Source organism: Trematomus bernacchii, unplaced genomic scaffold, assembly GCF_902827165.1.
Source record: "Trematomus bernacchii unplaced genomic scaffold, fTreBer1.1, whole genome shotgun sequence".
NCBI classification, from domain to species: Eukaryota; Metazoa; Chordata; class Actinopteri; order Perciformes; family Nototheniidae; genus Trematomus; species Trematomus bernacchii.
In genome coordinates, this window is record NW_022988097.1 from 6,518,542 (window position 1) to 6,538,454 (window position 19,913).

Below are 19,913 nucleotides of genomic sequence, written 5' to 3' on the forward strand. Positions count from 1 at the left end.
TTGTCGTAAAACTGTTGAAATATAAGACTATGAAAAATACGTAACTAGAAAGACTACAAATCCCAGAGTCGCGTAAGTGATGTCACAATTGTTTTCCTCCACCATTCAGATACCTAAGATCAGCACAATATAGATATAATCTATCTATATGGCGCTGGCTAAGATAAGATAACTTTAACAAGATGCCTGTGTGCTTAGTACCAGGTTGTTATTATACCAGCAATGGGTCTTGCTCGTTCTTTTGCTTCCCGTCTGATGAAAGGACCAGGAGTGGCTTGATCAAGTTAGCTACCTAGCTAGTAGCTAGCACGTTAGTTAGCATTACAGCCTTGTCATTTTTATTAGCCTTAACATGAAGTAACATTAAGTAACCCAAAATGTTAAACAGTAAGAGTAGTAGTCATATTTCGTGAACCCTTTGAATAGTACTGTCACCGGTGTGATCATTCTATAATACACCATTTAAGCCCGGGGGAGAAATGCTAACGCTAACGTTAGCATCGGCGATCTTCTCTACTTCATGCTATCTGCACAAATGGTTGACATTAAACATTAAAACGACCAGGCAGTTCAGAGAGAATCAAAGGAAGGCAGGCAGGCAGCTTTGCATGACATTCTTCAGGACGTGTTTCATTGTGGTGATAGTGAGGATAGTCAATCGTTTTGTTGACAAGACAGTAGTGACGGCCATCTTGGTGACGTGTGTTGTTGACCAGAGATGTAGTTCATTGAGCGTTTCACACAAACAAATGTGTTACTTCACAGTTTTACGACACATTATTTTTTTTTGACTTGCAAAATTATCTTTTAAATTGACAAACATCATAATTCGTGGCACAATTCAAACGGGATCGAAAGATAATCTTTCTCTCTCCATTGACTTCAATACATAATTTTTCCGAAATAAGGTCCCATGGAGGTCCACCGGAAGGGGAGGGACTTCGCCACTCTATGGAGAGAGAAAGATTATCTTTCGATCCCGTTTGAATTGTGCCACGAATTACACATATGATGTTTGTCAATTTAAAAGATAATTTTGCAAGTCAAAAAATATATATATGTCGTAAAACTGTGAAGTAACACATTTCTTTGTGTGAAACGCTCAATGAACTACATCTCCGTCACCAAGATGGCCGTCACTGCTGTCTTGTCAAAAAAAGGATTGACTACCCTCACTATGAATGTCATGCTAAGCTGCCTGACTTCCTTTGATTCTCTCTGAACTGCCTGGTCTTTTTAATGTTTAATGTCAACCATTTGTGCAGATAGCATGAAGTGCAAAAGATCGCCGATGCTAATGTAGCGTTAGCGTTAGCCTTTCTCCCCTGGGCTTAAATTGTGTATTATAGAATGATCACACCGGTGTGACAGTACTCTTCAAAGGGTTCACGAAATATGACTAGCCTACTACTCTTACTGTTTAACATTTTGGGTTACTTAGGCTGCTTTTACACGGGAACGTTTGCGTTTATGCACAGTATGCGCTTTCAAAAAAGTCTTCCGTTCACATGCATTCGTTTCATTTAACGTGTCTGTTCAAACGTGACCGCTGGAAACGCTGTAGTACATATGCCGGGACTGTAAGTGGCGCTGTAACTTCCGCCACAAAATACACCAAAAGCAGTGAAGAAGACCCCGGAGCAGCCCCGCAGCAATGTTGCCATGGCTACCCTTCTGTTTATGCCCCGCGGTGGATTTAGCAACATGTTGTAGTTCATGTAATTCTCCATGTCCACTTGTTGCTGATGGTTGTGGTAGAGGAGCTGTAGATTTTGCACTAACATCTGTAGCATGGTCGAGCTGTAGATGTTGTACTAACATCTGTAGCATGGTCAGTAGCAGTAGCACTAGCAGTAGCTACTGACAGTAGCTACTGGCCATGCTACAGCAGTGAGCAGCAGAGGCGGGGAGAGGTGGGGCTATCGTTATTTTTTCAGGAAATATTCGTATAGAGGCGATTACACGGACTCGTTAGACCCCCCAGAGCGTTTCGTTTGCAAATCTATCCACCTTGGGACCCGTTATCGTTTGTGGGGTCCGTTTGTTACGGCCTCGTGTAAATAATAGGGCTATACGCAAGAGAAACTATGCAGATACAAGCCGTTTCGTTCTCGTGAAAATGTGGCCTTAATGTTACTTCATGTTAAGGCTAATAAAAATGACAAGGCTGTAATGCTAACTAACGTGCTAGCTACTAGCTATGTAGCTAACTTGATCAAGCCACTCCTGAAGAGTTTATCGCCGGCCACTAGAGGGCAGCGTCTCACTGCTGTCGCACCGGATATGCCGCGCTCTGACCCGGTAGTACTGAGCGGCCATTTTAGTTCAAACATTGTTCATTCACTCCGCCTCGTGTCGAGACGTTCATCCACTCACACATGTAAGACTGTTCCCACTATTGTTGGTGTATATATACGTGGTGTCGTATCATATATTTGTGTTGTGTTAATGATGACATGCATGTATGTAATACTTTGTCAGCTTACCTCGCTGTATTACTCTGTTTCAGGGTGTCGTCATCTTTGTCATTAAAACACTGAAACTGAGATTGAGGAGTGTGTTTCTTCATGACGACACCATGGTCGTTGTTGGATGCCCTGCCCCCGGCTGCGAGTTCAAATCCGAAGACGTATCTGAAGCACTCGTCATTGCCCTATTGACGATTCATGGATTTAGCCACCAGCACGCAGCGCCTGTCATGGCCGCGCCAGCCCAGGCCCCAGCCCCTCACGGCCCGAGACTCGATCGGCCCAAAGTTGATGTGGGCGTATCGATAGAGGAATGGAACGTGTTCATCCGCCGTTGGAATGTATTCCGCTCCGGCTCAGGCATAGGGAATGCCCAGGCCCCATTCCAGCTGTTTCAGTGCGCTGGGCCTGTACTTGGAGACAGCCTGTTGAAAGCCGTCCCCGACGCCGCTTCCGGACCCTTGCCAGATCTGATCGCCGTCATGCGTTCCCTAGCTGTCATCCCAGTCGCTACATGCGTCCTGCGCACCGAGCTACTCCAGTTACGCCAGGAACGCGACGAGACATTCCGCGCATTCGCTGCCAGAGTGCGGGGTAAAGCAGAGACATGCGCATATAATGCGGTATGCGAGTGTGGTAAAGACGTGGACTATACCGACCACATTATCCATGATGTTCTGCTCAATGGCATCTATGACTCAGACATACGCCGCGAGACGCTGGGGACATCTGATGTCCTGGTCAAGCCAGTTAACGATGTAATTGCACTCGTCGAGAACAAAGAGATGGCCCGTAACGCTCTCCCGTCATCCTCCCTATCAGCCATGTCGTCATTCCGGCGCCTGCAGACGACTCCACAGACGAGCCCCGCCCCGAGCCCTGCGGCCGGGGCTAAACGTGCCTCGTGCCCGGAATGTAAGAGCGTCTTCAACGTCTTCACGGAGGGGCCTCGCGGGTGGAATCCGAAGCCTCACCTGGTGTGCATCGGCTGCTACAGGGCCCGCCGACGACAGAGGCGTCCACAGCCGTCATCCGACAGTCAACATGCCGCCATGGGGTCGGAGCTGGTCTCCCAGGTCTCGTCGGTGCGAGCTGGAGCCCGCCCTGGCCGACGTCACGGGAGCCATCGCCGACGCCGCGCCCCTACGTCGCACGGCTGTCTCAACAGGCCTGCACCTATCAGACTCGAGCACCACATCTTCTCCAAAGGCGAATGGAGACGAGCCAGGATGAGAGACCACCCCCGAGCATTGATCACCATCTCGATGGACTCGCCAGTCGGGCTGAGGGATGGCACCAGCAACCGGGGCTCGGCCGACGGAGCTCGGATATCCGCCGTCGCGGACACTGGCGCGCAGTCGGACCTTTGGTCTCTGGAGGAGTTCCTGGCCTGCGGTTTCACGCCGGACGACTTGCGACCCGTCAGCCTCAGCCTGTCGGCCGCCAACCGCTCCCCTATAGCCATCGAGGGAGCGTTATTCGCCAGGCTCTCAACGACCTGCAGCGGGGGGCGTGTTACATCCTGCCGTTCCATGGTATACGTGAGCAGCTCAGTCCGGGCCATGTACCTATCCTACGAGTCGTTGCTCAACCTCGGCCTCTTGCCCGTGGGCTTCCCGTCGGACGACATTGCAGGGGGACCCCAGGACGGGTGTGGCCCTGACACGGCTGACACGCCAGACCAGCCCTTGTCCGTCAATGCGACGAGGTCAACCAACGGCGGCTGCGTGGGGCCAGGTGACCCCCAGGACGCCCAGTGCTCATGTCCTCAGCGCACGGTCCCCCCGGCGCGCCCCGCAGCTCTGCCGTTCCCTTGTACACCAGAGAACAACAGCCGGATGAAAGGTTGGCTGCTCGGGAGATATGCCTCGTCGACATTCAATACTTGCCCCCATCGGGCACTACCATGCATGGAGGGGCCACCTATCGAGATGCACGTGGACCCCGCAGCTACGCCTAAGGCATGCCACACCGCGGCTACAGTGCCTCTACACTGGCAGCGGAGGGTCCACGATGACCTCCTGCGGGACGAAGCCCTCGGGGTCATTGAGCGCGTACCATACGGCGAGCCAGTGGCGTGGTGCCATCGCATGGTAGTCACTCGGAAGCACGACGGTTCCCCCCGCAGGACCGTGGACCTCTCCCCCCTCAACAAGTTCTGCCAACGTGAGACCTTCGCCACTGAGTCCCCGTTCCACCTTGCACGCCGCGTCCCGAAGGGCACCTGGAAGACCGTCAAGGATGCCTGGAACGGCTACCACAGCGTCCCCCTGCGTGAGTCGGATCGCCACCTCACTACCTTCATCACGCCCTTCGGCCGTTGGCGCTACACCAGGGCACCACAGGGTTTCCTGTCATCAGGGTATGGCTACAACCGTCGGTTTGACGCCGTCCTCTCGGACTATGAACGCAAGGAACGTTGTGTGGATGACACCATCCACTATGACACCGACCTGGAGCAACACTGGTGGAGGACCATCGACTTCCTGACGCGTGTCGGCCGGTCGGGCATCGTGTTGAACCCGGACAAGCTTCAGTTCGCGGAGAGGTGCGTCGACTTCGCCGGCTTCAGGGTGTCGGAATCTACCATCGAACCGCTCCCGAAATACTTGGACGCCATCCGGGACTTCCCCACCCCAGGCTCCACGACGGACATCAGGAGTTGGTTTGGCCTCGTCAACCAGGTGGCTAACTACGCCCAGCTGCGTGACACGATGGCCCCATTTAAGCCGTTCCTCAGCCCGCGCTGTGTGTTCCTATGGTCCCCCGTTCTGGAGGAGGCCTTCCAGACGTCCAAGCAAGCCATAATGGAGGCCATCCGCGAGGGCGTGGAGATCTACGACATGCAGAAGCGTACCTGCCTCCGCCCTGACTGGTCCATGCGTGGCATTGGCTACTTCCTGCTCCAGCAACATTGTCACTGTGCCTCGGGCATACCGGACTGCTGTCCAGGAGGATGGAGGATCACCCTCGCGGGTTCGCGTTTCCTGTCCCCTGCGGAGCAGCGCTATGCGGCCGTCGAGGGAGAGGCCCTAGCTGTGGCCTGGGGTCTGGAACAGACGCGGTACTTCACGCAGGGGTCCGACAACCTCGTCGTGGTCACCGACCATAAGCCATTGGTGAAGATCTTTGGTGACCGTACGCTGGATGAGATAACAAACTCGCGTCTGTTTAGACTCAAGCAGCGCACCCTCCCATGGCGCTTCGACATTGTGCATCTGCCTGGCAAGAGCAACTATGCCGCTGATGCCACGTCAAGGCATCCCTCCCCCTCGGGCTCAGCGAACGGCCTCTCACTGGGGCTGCCGAGCGGGCCTGACGCCGTGGAGTCAGCACTCATGGCCTCCATCCGCGACGACGCACGGGAGCTCGGAGCCGTCTCTTGGCCCCTCCTCGCACGGGAGACAGCGGCTGACGGATGCCTCGGCCACCTCCTCAAACTCATCGAGCAGGAGGGTGGGATTGACGTTAACGACCCTGCCCTGGCGAGTCTGTCATCGGTCTGTGAGTCCGTCTACGCACAGGACGGCGTCCTGCTCTATCGGGACCGCGTCGTGGTCCCCCCATCCCTCCGTGGGAGAGTCCTTCGGCATCTCCATGCCGCTCACCAGGGGACCTCAGCGATGGGGCAGCATGCCCGAGCCATAGTTTACTGGCCCGGGATGTCCGGGGACATTCAGGCCACCAGGGACGGGTGTGCAGACTGCAACCGCAATGCTCCGTCACAGGCGGCTACACCCCCCCTGCCGTCACCACCCCCGTCCACGCCATTCGAGGCGGTGTTTGCTCACTTCTTCGACTATGGGGGCCGCCACTACCTAGTTGTCGGGGATCTGCTTTCGGGCTGGGTAGAGGTCCTGAGTTCTACGGCGGGTACTGCCCTGGCGGGCTCAGCTGGCCTGGTCCAACACCTCCGCTCGTTCTTCGCTACCTTCGGCGTGCCGGAGGAGCTCTCGAGCGACGGTGGTCCGGAATTCAAGGCGAGCCACACTGAGGACTTCCTCCGCTTATGGCACGTCAAACACCGTGTGTCCTCCGTTAGCTTTCCGCAGTCGAATGGGAGGGCGGAAGTTGCGGTTAAGACTGCTAAGCGCCTCCTGATGTCCAACACCGGCCCGTCGGGCAGCCTTGATCAGGACCGCTTCCTGCGTGCTATGCTGCAGTTGCGGAACACGCTTGACCCCGACTGCAACCTCTCGCCGGCGCAGATCATCTTCGGCCGCCCCCTTCGTGGCTCGCTCTCCTTCGTGAACCGCCTCGAGAAGTTCTCGAACCCGCATATCCGCCCGCTATGGCGCGAGGCATGGGCGGCGAAGGAGGACGCCCTTCGGACCCGTATGTCCCGTACCACCGAGTCTCTGGGGACTCACTCAAGACCGCTCCGCCCATTGGCGCTCGGCGAAAGGGTATTCCTCCAGAACCAGCAAGGCCCGAGCCCCCGCAAATGGGACAGGTCAGGGATCGTGGTGGAGTCGCTGGACCATGACCAGTATCGGATCAGGGTTGACGGTTCGGGACGTCTGACACTGCGCAACCGGCGGTTCCTCCGTGCCTACACGCCGGCCACACCCTGCGCCCATGAGCAGTCGGCCACGCCGTCGCCGCCGCCCGCTGCCCTGGGACATCAGCCCCCACCTATCCGCCCGGGCTGGGCGACGCCCCAGGGGCTTGCTCAGCGGCCGGCTGATGGTCCCCGCGACTCGGCTATGGGCGCTTCCCCACCGGCGCTTGCTGATGAGGCGTCCTCTGACCTCGCCGTTCCTACGGGTGCCTTCCTGGGCGCACCGCTCCCGGTGCCGCAGTCGCCGCCGGCGCTGCCCCAGCCCACTCGGCCGGGCCGCGTGAGGAAGCCGCCGGCACGCTACGAGCCAGAGTCCGGCAGCTGGATACGGGATTTAGACCGTTAATCTATTCCAGCCTATAGCTTTCCGGTCTGGGGGGGATGAAGAGTTTATCGCCGGCCACTAGAGGGCAGCGTCTCACTGCTGTCGCACCGGATATGCCGCGCTCTGACCCGGTAGTACTGAGCGGCCATTTTAGTTCAAACATTGTTCATTCACTCCGCCTCGTGTCGAGACGTTCATCCACTCACACATGTAAGACTGTTCCCACTATTGTTGGTGTATATATACGTGGTGTCGTAGCATATATTTGTGTTGTGTTAATGATGACATGCATGTATGTAATACTTTGTCAGCTTACCTCGCTGTATTACTCTGTTTCAGGGTGTCGTCATCTTTGTCATTAAAACACTGAAACTGACATTGAGGAGTGTGTTTCTTCAACTCCTGGTCCTTTCATCAGATGGGAAGCGAAAGAACGAGCAAGACCCATTGCTGGTATGATAACAACCTGGTACTAAGCACACAGGCATCTTGTTAAAGTTATCTTATCTCAGCCAGCGCCATATAGATAGATTCGATCTATATGGCGCTGATCTTAGCTATCTCTTAGTGGAGGAAAACAATTGTGACATCACTTACGCGACTCTGGGATTTGTAGTCTTTCTAGTTGCGAGGTGAGGCCACACGCAGTCTGCGTGATCTGCGTGTAAGGAGGGACGGCCCTGCCAGCAATGGGTCCCCTGCTTAAAAAAACAGCTTTTACCAATTTAGCTGGTCAGGCTGCTCAACCAGCCTCACAAGCTACATTTAACAGCCTGACCAGCCAGTAGATATTAGTCTGGAATGGTTGGCTGGTTTAGACAGGTTTTGGACACTTTAGCTGGCCAGGATGGCTGGTTTAGCTGGTGCACCAGCTAAACCAGCTAAACCAGCTAAACCAGCCATCCTGGCCAGCTAAAAAAAACAGCATAGACCAGCATAGTATGCTGGTATGCTGGGCTGGTCACCAGCATCCATCTATCACCAGCTTATGTTTAATAATAGTATTAAATATACCATGCTGGAAGCTTACCAGGATTCCAGGTGGCCAGCATACATTGTTTAAATACTGGTATGATTATTTAAACCAGAGAACATAAATATATTACAAAGATTGATTGTGTCATGTATTCTGGTATCTACCAAAATAAAGACATTGTAAAGTGATCATAACAGTATTTTAATTTAATAAATAGCAATAAATAGCTAGTTAATATAATAAAATACACAGTAACAATACAATAATTATACAAATAACAACCAACCTGCAAATTAACCTATGCATCAAAATTAATATATGATTTAAACAGGTGCATTTGATTTAAAATAAAAGTAATAAATATAATTCAATATTTAAATGGTAACAAAAACAGTAACACTATGTATGATAAGAAAAAGGCAACAAAGAAAGTGTTTTTTGTTTTTCCTTGTTCAGGTCCATAATGTTTCCTGTTGTGTAGCGTCCTGCCTTTTCCAATCTGGCCTGCATTTCTGTCTGTTGAAGCCACTTCTTGAAGCAAACTGAAAATAAATGTACAGATATAAGTACACTGTAAAAAGAAAACTTGACATTTACGTTAACATTTGGGCTGCTGTGGTTGCCAGAACTTGACCGTTAAAGTACGGTAAAATACATTACAAATTACAGTTGGTTGGCATAGACGTTACAGTCAACAATTGCTTATGGTGAATTACAATGGCAAAAACAAATAGAGCTAGTGTACACGGTGCAGCTGTATTATCTGGGAAATAGAAGAATCGGATCAGGATTCGGTATTGGCAGACAATCAATATCAAATTAATCGGATCATTATTAGCAATGCATCAGCATTTGATCACCTTTGTCGACTTGCAGCCTAAATACAAAGATAATTCCACTCCTCTCCTACCACTCTTACCTCTAATAAGCCTTGGTAGAACTAGTGTCCGAGTCATTGGGTCCAGAACTGACTGAAGACATGTGGAACAGAGGACAGGCATGGTTCCATGTACAGGGAACTGGAACTTTGAACAGGTGTTTTCATCTTTTCTGCCTGAAGATTCACAAGTTCTTGATCAGGTGTTTGATGTGGGCTGGCATGATCCTTTCTGCAGCGATAAATAAAGAAAACAAAGAAAACATTATTAATAATAGTAATGATGGTAACAACAATAATATTAGTATAACTATTTATATAGCACTTACACGATTGCAAAGTGATTTCTCACAACAAAAATAAAGAACAAAACAATATCAACAATAAAAAAAACAATTATTATAGGAATGTTAAGAGACAAAGAAATTATAAACATTCTAAGAGGCAGACTACAAAAGGTAGACTGGCTCTTGATCAATGAGCAGTCCCAATAGATGCTGTTGTATAAAAAGAAATAGAATAGGTCCAGATTTCTTCTATTTTGTGTTGGATGATTTGTTTTATTGATTACTGATGGATGTTAAGATGTGTTTTACAATTATAACAAAAATATGATTGTAATTGGAATCAAAAAGATTGCAAATCATAGTTTTAATAAAATCACTAGCAATATAGGGTTTATTCAACAGCAGTAAAGCATTAAGTTGCTAAATTAACGTACACTGAACTGTAAAACAACTTACCACTATTTAGGAAAGGCTCTGATCAGAAGGGTTGACTAGTAGGACAGCAAAGAGGTGGAGGAGGTCTATGTCATGTACAACCATTGGTAGGTGTTACACCTGAAAGAAAGATAAGGAAATAAGACAACACAGGAGGACAAACAATAACTTGCTTTTGGCATTGAAATGGATTAGAATCTCACCTTTTTCCTGGATGTCAGGAAGGCTTAACATGCTAACCTTTGGTAGAGTGAGCTACAGTTAGCTAACTTTATGTTCAACACAAAACCTCTAACGTTCATTACATTGACGATTTTAAACAAAACGTAACTCTCTCAACTTGTAAGATAACGTTAAGTTAAAGTGGACCTATCATGCTATATTTAAATAATATATTGTAGGGCCATAACTATATAAGGTATATTTATACGTTTTCTTTTTCAAAATATCAAACAGATCATGCATTTTAGCCATGCCTCATTTCGCTCTATTTTGCTGTCCTCCACCCTGTCTTTGCATGCGCTGCAGCTGACCACGCCCCCCTGCAAAGGAGGGGGCCGAGTTACGAGCGTTGTGTTACCATGCTATTACCATGCCACGGCAACCTCTCATTCCCCTGATAGGTCAGCTCCGCCGTCCTGACGTCAGAGGAATGTTCAAATCTGGATCAGTTTTTATCAGATCCGTTGCAGCCCCGTTTTTAGAGATTTGGGTATGGAGGAAAAGAGAGAGGGTTGTGTTTTCTGACACTTGGTGAGTTCCCTGGAACACCGGGGACACATATTCATGTATAAAAGACGTACAAAAGTGCATTTTGCATGATAGGTCCCCTTTAACTTACCCTTAAATAACTACATCACGTTTTTCAGGGGAAACACAAACTGCAGAAAACGTTAGCTGCTAACTGCTAAGACAGCTAGCTCTTGTTAAGGGAAGTAACAATAGCCTCTTAGCAAACTTAAGGTTGAGTTAACATTAACGCAACGTTGTAAGAAAGCAAAACGAACCTTCGAGAAAGCTTTTACTCTCAGACTGGGTGAAATTGTGTAGTGTTGCTTACCTCCAGTAGGACTTTTAGTGCGTTTCCCAGTAGAGAGAGCTGTCACGGCCCGTCCACACGGCGGCGTCCGTTGAAGTTTCAACGCTTCTTCCCATTCGCTTTGCCGAACTGCATTGTGGTTCTGTCGCTTCGCTTTGCCTCCGTTGCTCGCTTCAAAAGTTGAGAAAAGTTCAACTTTTCAAGCTTCGACGGAAGCGTCAGCCAATCAAATCATATGCCAGTACAAGCTCTAGCCAATCAAACCACGTGCTTGTGTGTCTGGTGCGGGAGATTAATGTGATTGGTTGTTGGTCACGCTCCAGACACGCCCACCGGCAAGCTTCAACGCACGTTGCCGTGTGGACGTACCGCCACTCCCCGACCGTTACGGCCCTTCCACACGGCGTCGTGCGTTGAAGCTTCAACGCAGCTTCCCATTGATTTTGAATGGGGTGACGTCACGCTTTGCCGAACTGCATTGTGGTTCCGTCGCTTCGCTTTGCCTCCGTTGCTCGCTTCAAAAGTTGAGAAAAGTTTAACTTTTCAAGCTTCGACGGAAGCGTCAGCCAATCAAATCATATGCCAGTACAAGCTCTAGCCAATCAAACCCCGTGCTTGTGTGTCCGGGGCGGGAGATTAATATGATTGGTTGTTGGTCGCGCGCCAGACACGCCCACCGGCAAGCTTCAACGCACGCTGCCGTGTGGATGTACCGTTAGTGCCAGTCAAAACCATGTTTTATACCGCTTTGTTTCAACCACTGCCGTCTCGCCGTTCCCCCGTGTCCCGCCCTCTCTGTCTGTCTGTGTCTGTTTCAGTTTCGCCAGCAAGACTGCTGGTAGACAAGCATAAATAGCAGCTTCACCAGCATAGACCAGCTTAACTACCAGCATAGACCAGCATGGCATCCATGCTGGTCTATGCTGGTTTAGCTGGCCAGGCGGGAGATTAATGTGATTGGTTGTTGGTCACACATTTAAGAGACGGATCACGTTTTGTTCAGTCGGATAATCTCCACATGTCTACCCTACTTTCATAATGGTATAAAAAGTAGGGTACACACACACACACACACACACACACACACACACACACACACACACACACACACACACACACACACACACACACACACACACACACACACACACACACACACACACACACACACACACACACACACACACACACACACACACACACACACTGTAGCAAGCATGCGCACACACGGACACAGACATACACATAATTTTAAAGCTACAGGTGTGTAGACCTGATTTCATCACTACATTTCCCTACATGATCAGAGTTTCCAGGCAACACATGTATACCTCAAACACACACACACACACACATTGATTTTACATCAACAGCTTCATGAAAATCGCTATTTCACATTCAAACCAAATTTGATGGTGGTTTGAAATTCCACTCGGACTCCTAAAATGCGTCTCAGTCCAAACAGTCTTTGTGCCAGATGGTTTGTGACAAACAAGCAACTAAGAACACATCAGTGGCAACTAGAAAAGATCAGACACGTTTGTAAAAATACCTGGCAGGTGATTGGATGATCCATCTGTCAGGCAAACTTACCAAAGCAGGTCGGTAAAAAGTCATATTTTCCATTGAGAAACACATTCAGTTGACAAGAAATGGAAGATGCATATCTTTTTTTACATGTTTTTTCCCCCCAAACAACGGAAAAAAAAAAACAGAAGGAGACTGGATTTGTTTCAAGTTTAATTTTTAGTGACAAAATCAAAAATAACAGTATTCAAAGGAAGTAAAGTCTTCAACAACCCTGGATCTTTTTCAGTGTGTTAAAAACCTTACAGAGTGAGTCAATATATTCTCTGTAACTACAAAATTATTGGATTATCATTCGAAAAGAATATAAATAATAGTGAATGTAAATGTATGGATGACTACAATCCTCATCTTAAAACATTTAGTCGTCATTCTATTGCAATGAGCTGGGGAAGGACTGAATTGTTGTTTTCTATATCTATTGAATCTACTGGATTGCACATTCTTTAAGGTTACCATAAAGATGAACAGTGAACTGTATCTACTAGTGACCTTTAACTATTTACCCAGGACATTACATGGAAGTGATCGCCTAATATGTATAGTTGCATTCTCACTTTGGTTTTCATTTGCACACAAATGAATGCAGATCACACCTACAATTTAAAAAAAGTTGAATACACCTCAGATTGTTACTCGATTCATTCTATATCAATTAGTGTAAACCAGAGAGACACAGTATTTCAGGTGATAGAGCCAAAACAGGGAAACTTGTAAACAAAATGCATCCTTATAAACCAAAGCAAAGTGATGCTGCTGTATGCTCGCTCACTCATTCTCCTCATCTAATCATTCACACTGATAAAGTGTCATAAATGATGTCTACATTCTACTCATTCAGATTGCTGGTGCTGCACACTCATAACTAAGAGAGCATAACAAATAAGGCAAAGCCAAAATTCTCCTCTTTATGTTTAAAGTACTGCGGCTCTGATCACAGATATCCCCACTTGTGGCCTTATAGGGGCACAGCCATGCCTTCCTCCATCCTTCAGGCTTAAGAAAAGCACATCACTAAAAGTCTCTATTGCTTACACCACTCCAGCACACAGCCACATGTAACAGTTTAGCAGTCCATCTGTGCATAATGTCTCTGTGGCCTTCCCTCGGTACATCAGAAGTCCATGGAGGTGTGACCAGGATTTGGTTCGAGATCTAGAACAGGTTCTTAGCCATGGCAGTGACATTGAGCAGAAGACTAAATATCTCTTTCTTCCCCTCCTAAAGTCTCTCGCTCTAGTTATGGCAGTATTTAACATACGTCCATATGTTTTTAAAACAGTCGTGCCTGTTTCTTGAGATCATTCTTCTTCCACAGAGCCAGCCGGTCAAAATCCTCCACAGTCATGCCGAACACTTGGAGGAACTCCTCTGGGGACAGGTGACGCTGAAACAAAAATAAAAAAAGAGATGACACAGTTAGCATATGATATTAGTTTTTTCTTGTTTGACAGTACCTAAATACATTTTACATCAAGGTTCAAGGCTTTTATTGGTCATACGAACATAGCTACAGTGTAGTTATGACGATGGAAATCTTAGGTCCCAGGCTCCTCAAACAGTGCAACACAATAAAACAGATACACAGAAAAAAATAGTGCAAGTAAATAGTAAATAAAAAAAGAAAAATAGTAAAAAGTGAAATAGTGCAATAAGAGTATATATACAAGTTATTGGAATATGATATATAAATAATTTCTAAGTAGCAGCCAGATTAATGTTATGGATGTTGTTTCAAAGTTCAGGTGTTTAACAGTCTTATGGCCTATAATACATTCCTCTAACACAGAGTTCTTCATTGTTTTTCATCGGTACACTTACTTAAAGAATAATATATATTTTTGCTTTGTTGAACTGTGTTCACACAAAGTCTTAATTTTTAAATGTATTAAAAGATATTAGACATTTGTGTTAAACCATTTTACCATCCCAACACAGAGACAGTGTTTTATTCTTAATACGGCTTGATAAAATGCTGATTTTGTTTCTTTACGTTTTTAAATTAAATATTTACTATTATTACATAACCGGCACCAGGCAATAATTAAAGGAGATCAAATTGACAGATATGAACAGGTATTTGAACACATCAATGAAAATACATATTTATAAATACCACCAAATGAGAGTTTGGTCAGTAGCTTGTCAGGGTTCATGGGAAGGTGGTTATTGCAGATATAGCCTTTGTATTTGTCAAAGACTCAGCTACGGTGCTAGTTTTAAATGAAACCATGGACAATTTTTTTCCCAGCACAGTTAGTGTAATTCCCCATTCATAATTTACCTCCAGTCTGGCACGGTCTGCATCTTTGGGCAGCCTGTTGCGACCTCTGGTGGTGACAATGAGCGCCTCATAGGGGAAAATCTGAAGGGAGGAGAAGCTTTGACACTTAGCTACAACTACACTGGGATTATTCAACATAAAGGCTAACACATGGAATGAATTATTCAAGTTATTAATGTAAAACCTTACCGTGTATTCTGCTGGGAGGAAAGAAAGAAAATTAAGTCAGTACAAGAGAAAAAAAAACATTGAATTAATTGCTTCATACTAATAAGGAGTAAGTGTTTTACATTCATATTAAATTACCTTTGCCTCCCCAATTGACTTCGCTGCCACTTTCATGCTGGTACTGATAGCAATCTGCACTCTGGGGCTGCGGGGAAAGAACGTTAGCGAATTGGTATTTACAGATACTTGCATATATTCTCTGCCTGAGATACCTTAACATATGTTATTAATTTAGGGGAAAAACTAACAATTATAAAACTGTTAGTTCCTCTAGGTTAAAAGCAATTGTAAGATCCAGATACAAAAATAAGCTTCTTAGCCTTTATAACTGATACAGCTAATCACATAGTGTTGAGTTGTGTCACTGTGGTCTCACCCTCTGGATCCCGTTGCGTCCGTATCCTGGTAGCGAGGAGGACTTACAAACTAAATCTAAAAGAAAGTAAGCAAAAGTAAACTATGAGCTTTTTCAAGCCAACAGTTTCTTACATTTCCAATTATTTCCATGTGGTTTGGCACTTTGAAATATTATGATCAGTGCCAGGTCAGTGCCAGAAGATGGCGCTCACGATTAACCAACAAATCTAAAGTTCCAGATGTTTGGGCATAAAGCTGGAGGTTTGTTGATGTAAGATCAGTGAATCACACACATCATACAAATGAATATAAAACAGCTACCGTTTAAATGAACCTAACCCTGAACTGTTCTCTGTTACGCTTCAATCATAGAATATTAATGAAATAAAAATGATGAACTTACCACTATCAGCGCTGTACTGAGATCTGGGAGCTGTAAAATGAAGAGATCATATCATTTTATAACATTTCACTTACTGCCAAAAAGAACTGCATTTTGTATCTGCCCTGCTCTAAAATTCCTCTAAAAAAATCCAGGGGAAATTGCTTTAGAAATTTGACAGCCATCTGTCTTAGTATATATATATATGTTATTAGAGGCGTAACAAATAAACAGCGATCCAGAAAGTTGGTTACCCATCAAGCCCTGGGGGGAACATGAAACATCAAAGCTGCACTAAGGCAGAAAGAGACCAGGCATGGCACGGGGAACAAGGGGGGACATAAAATAATATGAAAACAAAATACGGGTAATATGTAATTGCATAACACAGCTTGTACGGTTACAAGCCTTTGTTGCCTTTCAACCGGAGCCAACAGAGTCCCGTTCAGTTGTGTTCCCTCCCATCAGAGAAGCAGCATTAATGAGAGATCTTACTGCTCATTAATAAACCAGGATATGGGACACCAGCTGTGAAAGCGGGAGAGTGCGATAGATACTCAGAAAGATGGATGGAGATGGAGAGTTGGTTAACAGAGTAGAATTTAGAGAGTGATGTCAGGAGGGAGAAGAGGAGAAACAAGCATGCAAATAGAAAAAGGAAGGGAACTATTGGATAGTGATGGAGACGGGCTGGTGTCTTAATATTGGGGCTTCAATAACAGTCCCAGTTCAAACTTGGTTCCCTCGAAAAGAAACAACTCGCTCTCTTCAGGTTTATCACATCTTGATTGGACGTTTTCTCTCAGTAGCTTGAAATGTTCTGAATCATTGTGATCATATATCGTCAGAACAATGACACATCTGCCGCTGCTGCTGGCCGACCACAGGTTTGGCAGCAGCTGTTCAGCTGTCTTTCTATCTTAATAAAGCACCCTGCCTGCAGCAGCCATGACCCTCTCTGACCTGCATCCACAACCTGACTGACGAAGTGACAGCTGATATTGAGGCTCGTAAAAGAAAGCCCTTGTGGCAGCACATATGATCACAAATGGAAGGGCAGAGACACTAGCAGAGAAAAGGAAGAAGACGGGACAAAGAGAAAGATGCATAGGGGGCAGGGTGGATCCTTACATCCGTTGACAGTGTTGTTGTATGTCGAGGTGCCGTAGCCTGTAGTGTTGAGTGTTTCCTTGCTCCCACAACGAGAATTCCTCGCACTGCCCCAGGGGTCGTTGTCATAGGAACCAGATCTTGCTTTCATCTCCTCCTTTAGGATCATCCTCCCGATGCCACTCCCGATCTGAGACATAGCGAGGAATTGAGACAGAAGGGGATAAAAGAATAAAGAGGTGTAAGGGGTTAATTGAATGTACTGTACAGTGAATGCAAGATTATGGAAGATGCTAATGAAGAAAAGGAGGCACCACACCATAAGAAGTGCATTATTAATGTGTGTTTCTGGAGGTGACTTTCTTCATCTAGATGTTGAAGACAGAGAGAAAATAACGAAGGCCTTACTCTTTGAAGACTGTTACTCCAACTCTCTTCATCTCCTCCTGTCGAGAAGCGTCTTTTTGGCACACGATAGGCTGAGAGAGAAAACAGATAAAAGAGATTCCCTTGTATGAATAAAGAGTTCAAAGTGGAACGTAGTGGCTGAGTAAATAAACATGACAACACAGTAAGAGAAACTGAGTGTTTGTGGTTTGGTCCAGCATAAAATGAAAATATTCAGCTTACTAGGCGGCTTGCCATTTTCAACTCTTGAAATTACACTGTTTCCTACCCCTGGGGGAGCTGGTGTACGGGTAGTAGTCAGCCTCTGACTGGGTGTATGGCTCAGGAGAGTAGGTGGACAGTCTGGAGGATCGGAGAATGTCCTCGCTTGTCCTGCTTTTCATGGCTGCGTCCACATGATTGTCTGCGAAGGTTTAAGTTAGGAAAGAAGAAAAATTGACAAACCCAAGGTTACTAGAAATTATTTTAAATTCATTGCGAGTGATACCTCTTTCATATTTGTCCCTTTAATACAAAGCTTGCGTCAGTAGACTGTTAGCTCAGCTTAGCATGAAGATTGAAACAGCTAGCCTCTTGCAATGCTTACAAATAAATGTCTACAGCACCTTCAATGAACATACCTGAATTGTGATGAGAACAGACAACAAGTTATGTTTTTACAAGGGAAAATGTGCCAGACTATTTCTTGGCCGGGAACAGTGACTAACTGGTTTCTCTGCTAGCTACCAGGAAACCTCACGGTGACAACAAAACTCCTGGAAGTCAATATGCAAGTTTTTTTTTTCTTTTCAATGAATTAAACAACAACTTATAATGTGGTAATAAGCGACCTTGTGTTGGTGCTGGTCAGAATATTTTGTTACCTTTTACAAATTCAGGCTAGCTGTTTCCCCATGCTTCCAGCATTTATGCTAAGCTAACTGTGTCTTGGCACCAGCTTCAGATTTTACACATGTACAGTCTTCTTATCTAGCTCTCAACAAGAACTTGCATAAGCTATTTACCAAAATGTCAAGCTATCCTCAAAGAGGGAACATGTGTTAATGAATAGCCAGTACATTTACTCTACATTGCCACAGTGATCATATCCACAATTCCCTGTCAGAGGAGATCAATATTTTAGCCAACAGAATGAAAATAACCAGCATTAAAGTGAGTTCAGTTACTGCTGAGCCTGCGGCAAACAGTCATTTGATGTGTGGTGTGAGGCGATGATTTTGATGCCACTAAAGCACAGTCAATGGGAGTCAATGGATGTGACATGCAGTGTAATGTCTAATAGATCGCTCTTCGTTCTGTTAGCCATTAGCCATGCCAGCCCTGATCCATTGAATTCCTATACACATGATGCACGACACCAATGGCTGACATTCTCATCTTTGGGACACATCCTTTACGTTGCCGACAGGGCGAGCCGACACACACACACAGTTACACGTTGTGGCAGTTTTTAAAAGGAAGTCATGATGTACCAACACAGTCTCACGGCATTTCGTGTTATAGTCACGAAATTAAACTATTGATTCGTGTTCACCAACACGATTTCGCCATTTTTTTCGTGTCACACAGAACGATTTTAAAAGCAATGTAAATAATAACAACAAAAAATACAGATTTCAGTATTCTGACACAGAACGATTTTAGAAGCAATGTATTTCTATTGGTAGTATGTGTTGTGCCTGCACCAAATAATAACAAATTAGAAGGAAAAAAAGATGACAAAAAATACAGATTTCAGTATTCTGAGGCTCTGAGCCCCATTTATTTTCCTCACGGACAGCAAAAGAAACTCCGACATTATACAATTTAAAATAAAAGGGATAGGGTTAGGCTTAGGGTAAGATATTGAGTAAGAAAATGTTTTTATGAACCACACAGCTTCTGGTATTCCAAGACCCGACCGGACAAAAACACGTGGTGCAGGCACAAAATATACTACCAATAGAAATACATTGCTTTTCAAATCGTTCTGTGTGACACAAAAAAAATGCGAAAATCGTGTTGGTGAACACAAATCAATAGATTCAATTAATTTCGTGACTATAACACGAAATGCCGTGAGACTGGGTGTACATGACATTGGATGACAAACAATGCAAGAGAGATACACACCCACAAACACACAGACAGACAGATGTACAATATCCATCTACTGACAGTGAGTGAAACAGCAAGGAGGGAAATACTTACAGGCAAGGTCATCGGGTAAGAAGGTGGAGGGAAGTGAATAAAAGTGAATGGATGCAATAAAAAAGAGGTGAAAAGAAAAGCGAAACATTAATGGAGAGCCATTGGAGAGACAATAGGAGTTTTTACAGAGAACAAGGACAAGGCCAAAAAACAGGAATCTGATATTTATACAGGTAGCTAACTTGTTTACTGAGAAGTACAGAACAGGCCTTGCATGCCACACAGCAACACAACTTCACATGTGTTCCGGGATGTGCACAGAAATTGTTTAGGTCCCATTTGGTATGGCCCAAAAAAAGACAACCCCCCCACCGAATTTGTGTTTCACACTAGCAGCTTGATGTACCTTAATGCTGTACAAAAGGGTAATTTAACAAACCACAATTAATTTTAAATTTG

General features: G+C 46.0%; 1 protein-coding gene across 2 annotated transcripts in view; it reads right to left on the bottom strand.

Moving 5' to 3' along the window:
- Positions 1–12,706: 12,706 nt before the first annotated feature.
- The window catches only part of ablim3 (actin binding LIM protein family, member 3), a 43,484-nt gene continuing 36,277 nt past the window's right edge, over positions 12,707–19,913 (bottom strand). Inside the window, exons 14-22 of one of the 2 annotated variants that reach the window (XM_034120993.1) lie at positions 17,593–17,727; positions 17,325–17,395; positions 16,938–17,106; positions 15,828–15,857; positions 15,444–15,499; positions 15,146–15,212; positions 15,029–15,039; positions 14,840–14,920; positions 12,707–13,942 (exon numbers count right to left, since the gene is read on the bottom strand). In XM_034120993.1, the coding sequence (XP_033976884.1) occupies positions 13,829–13,942; positions 14,840–14,920; positions 15,029–15,039; positions 15,146–15,212; positions 15,444–15,499; positions 15,828–15,857; positions 16,938–17,106; positions 17,325–17,395; positions 17,593–17,727 (734 nt within the window). In that variant the 3' untranslated portion in view covers positions 12,707–13,828. The remainder of the gene's footprint in view (positions 13,943–14,839; positions 14,921–15,028; positions 15,040–15,145; positions 15,213–15,443; positions 15,500–15,827; positions 15,858–16,937; positions 17,107–17,324; positions 17,396–17,592; positions 17,728–19,913) is intronic. The other variant, XM_034120992.1, reaches the window with a different exon arrangement.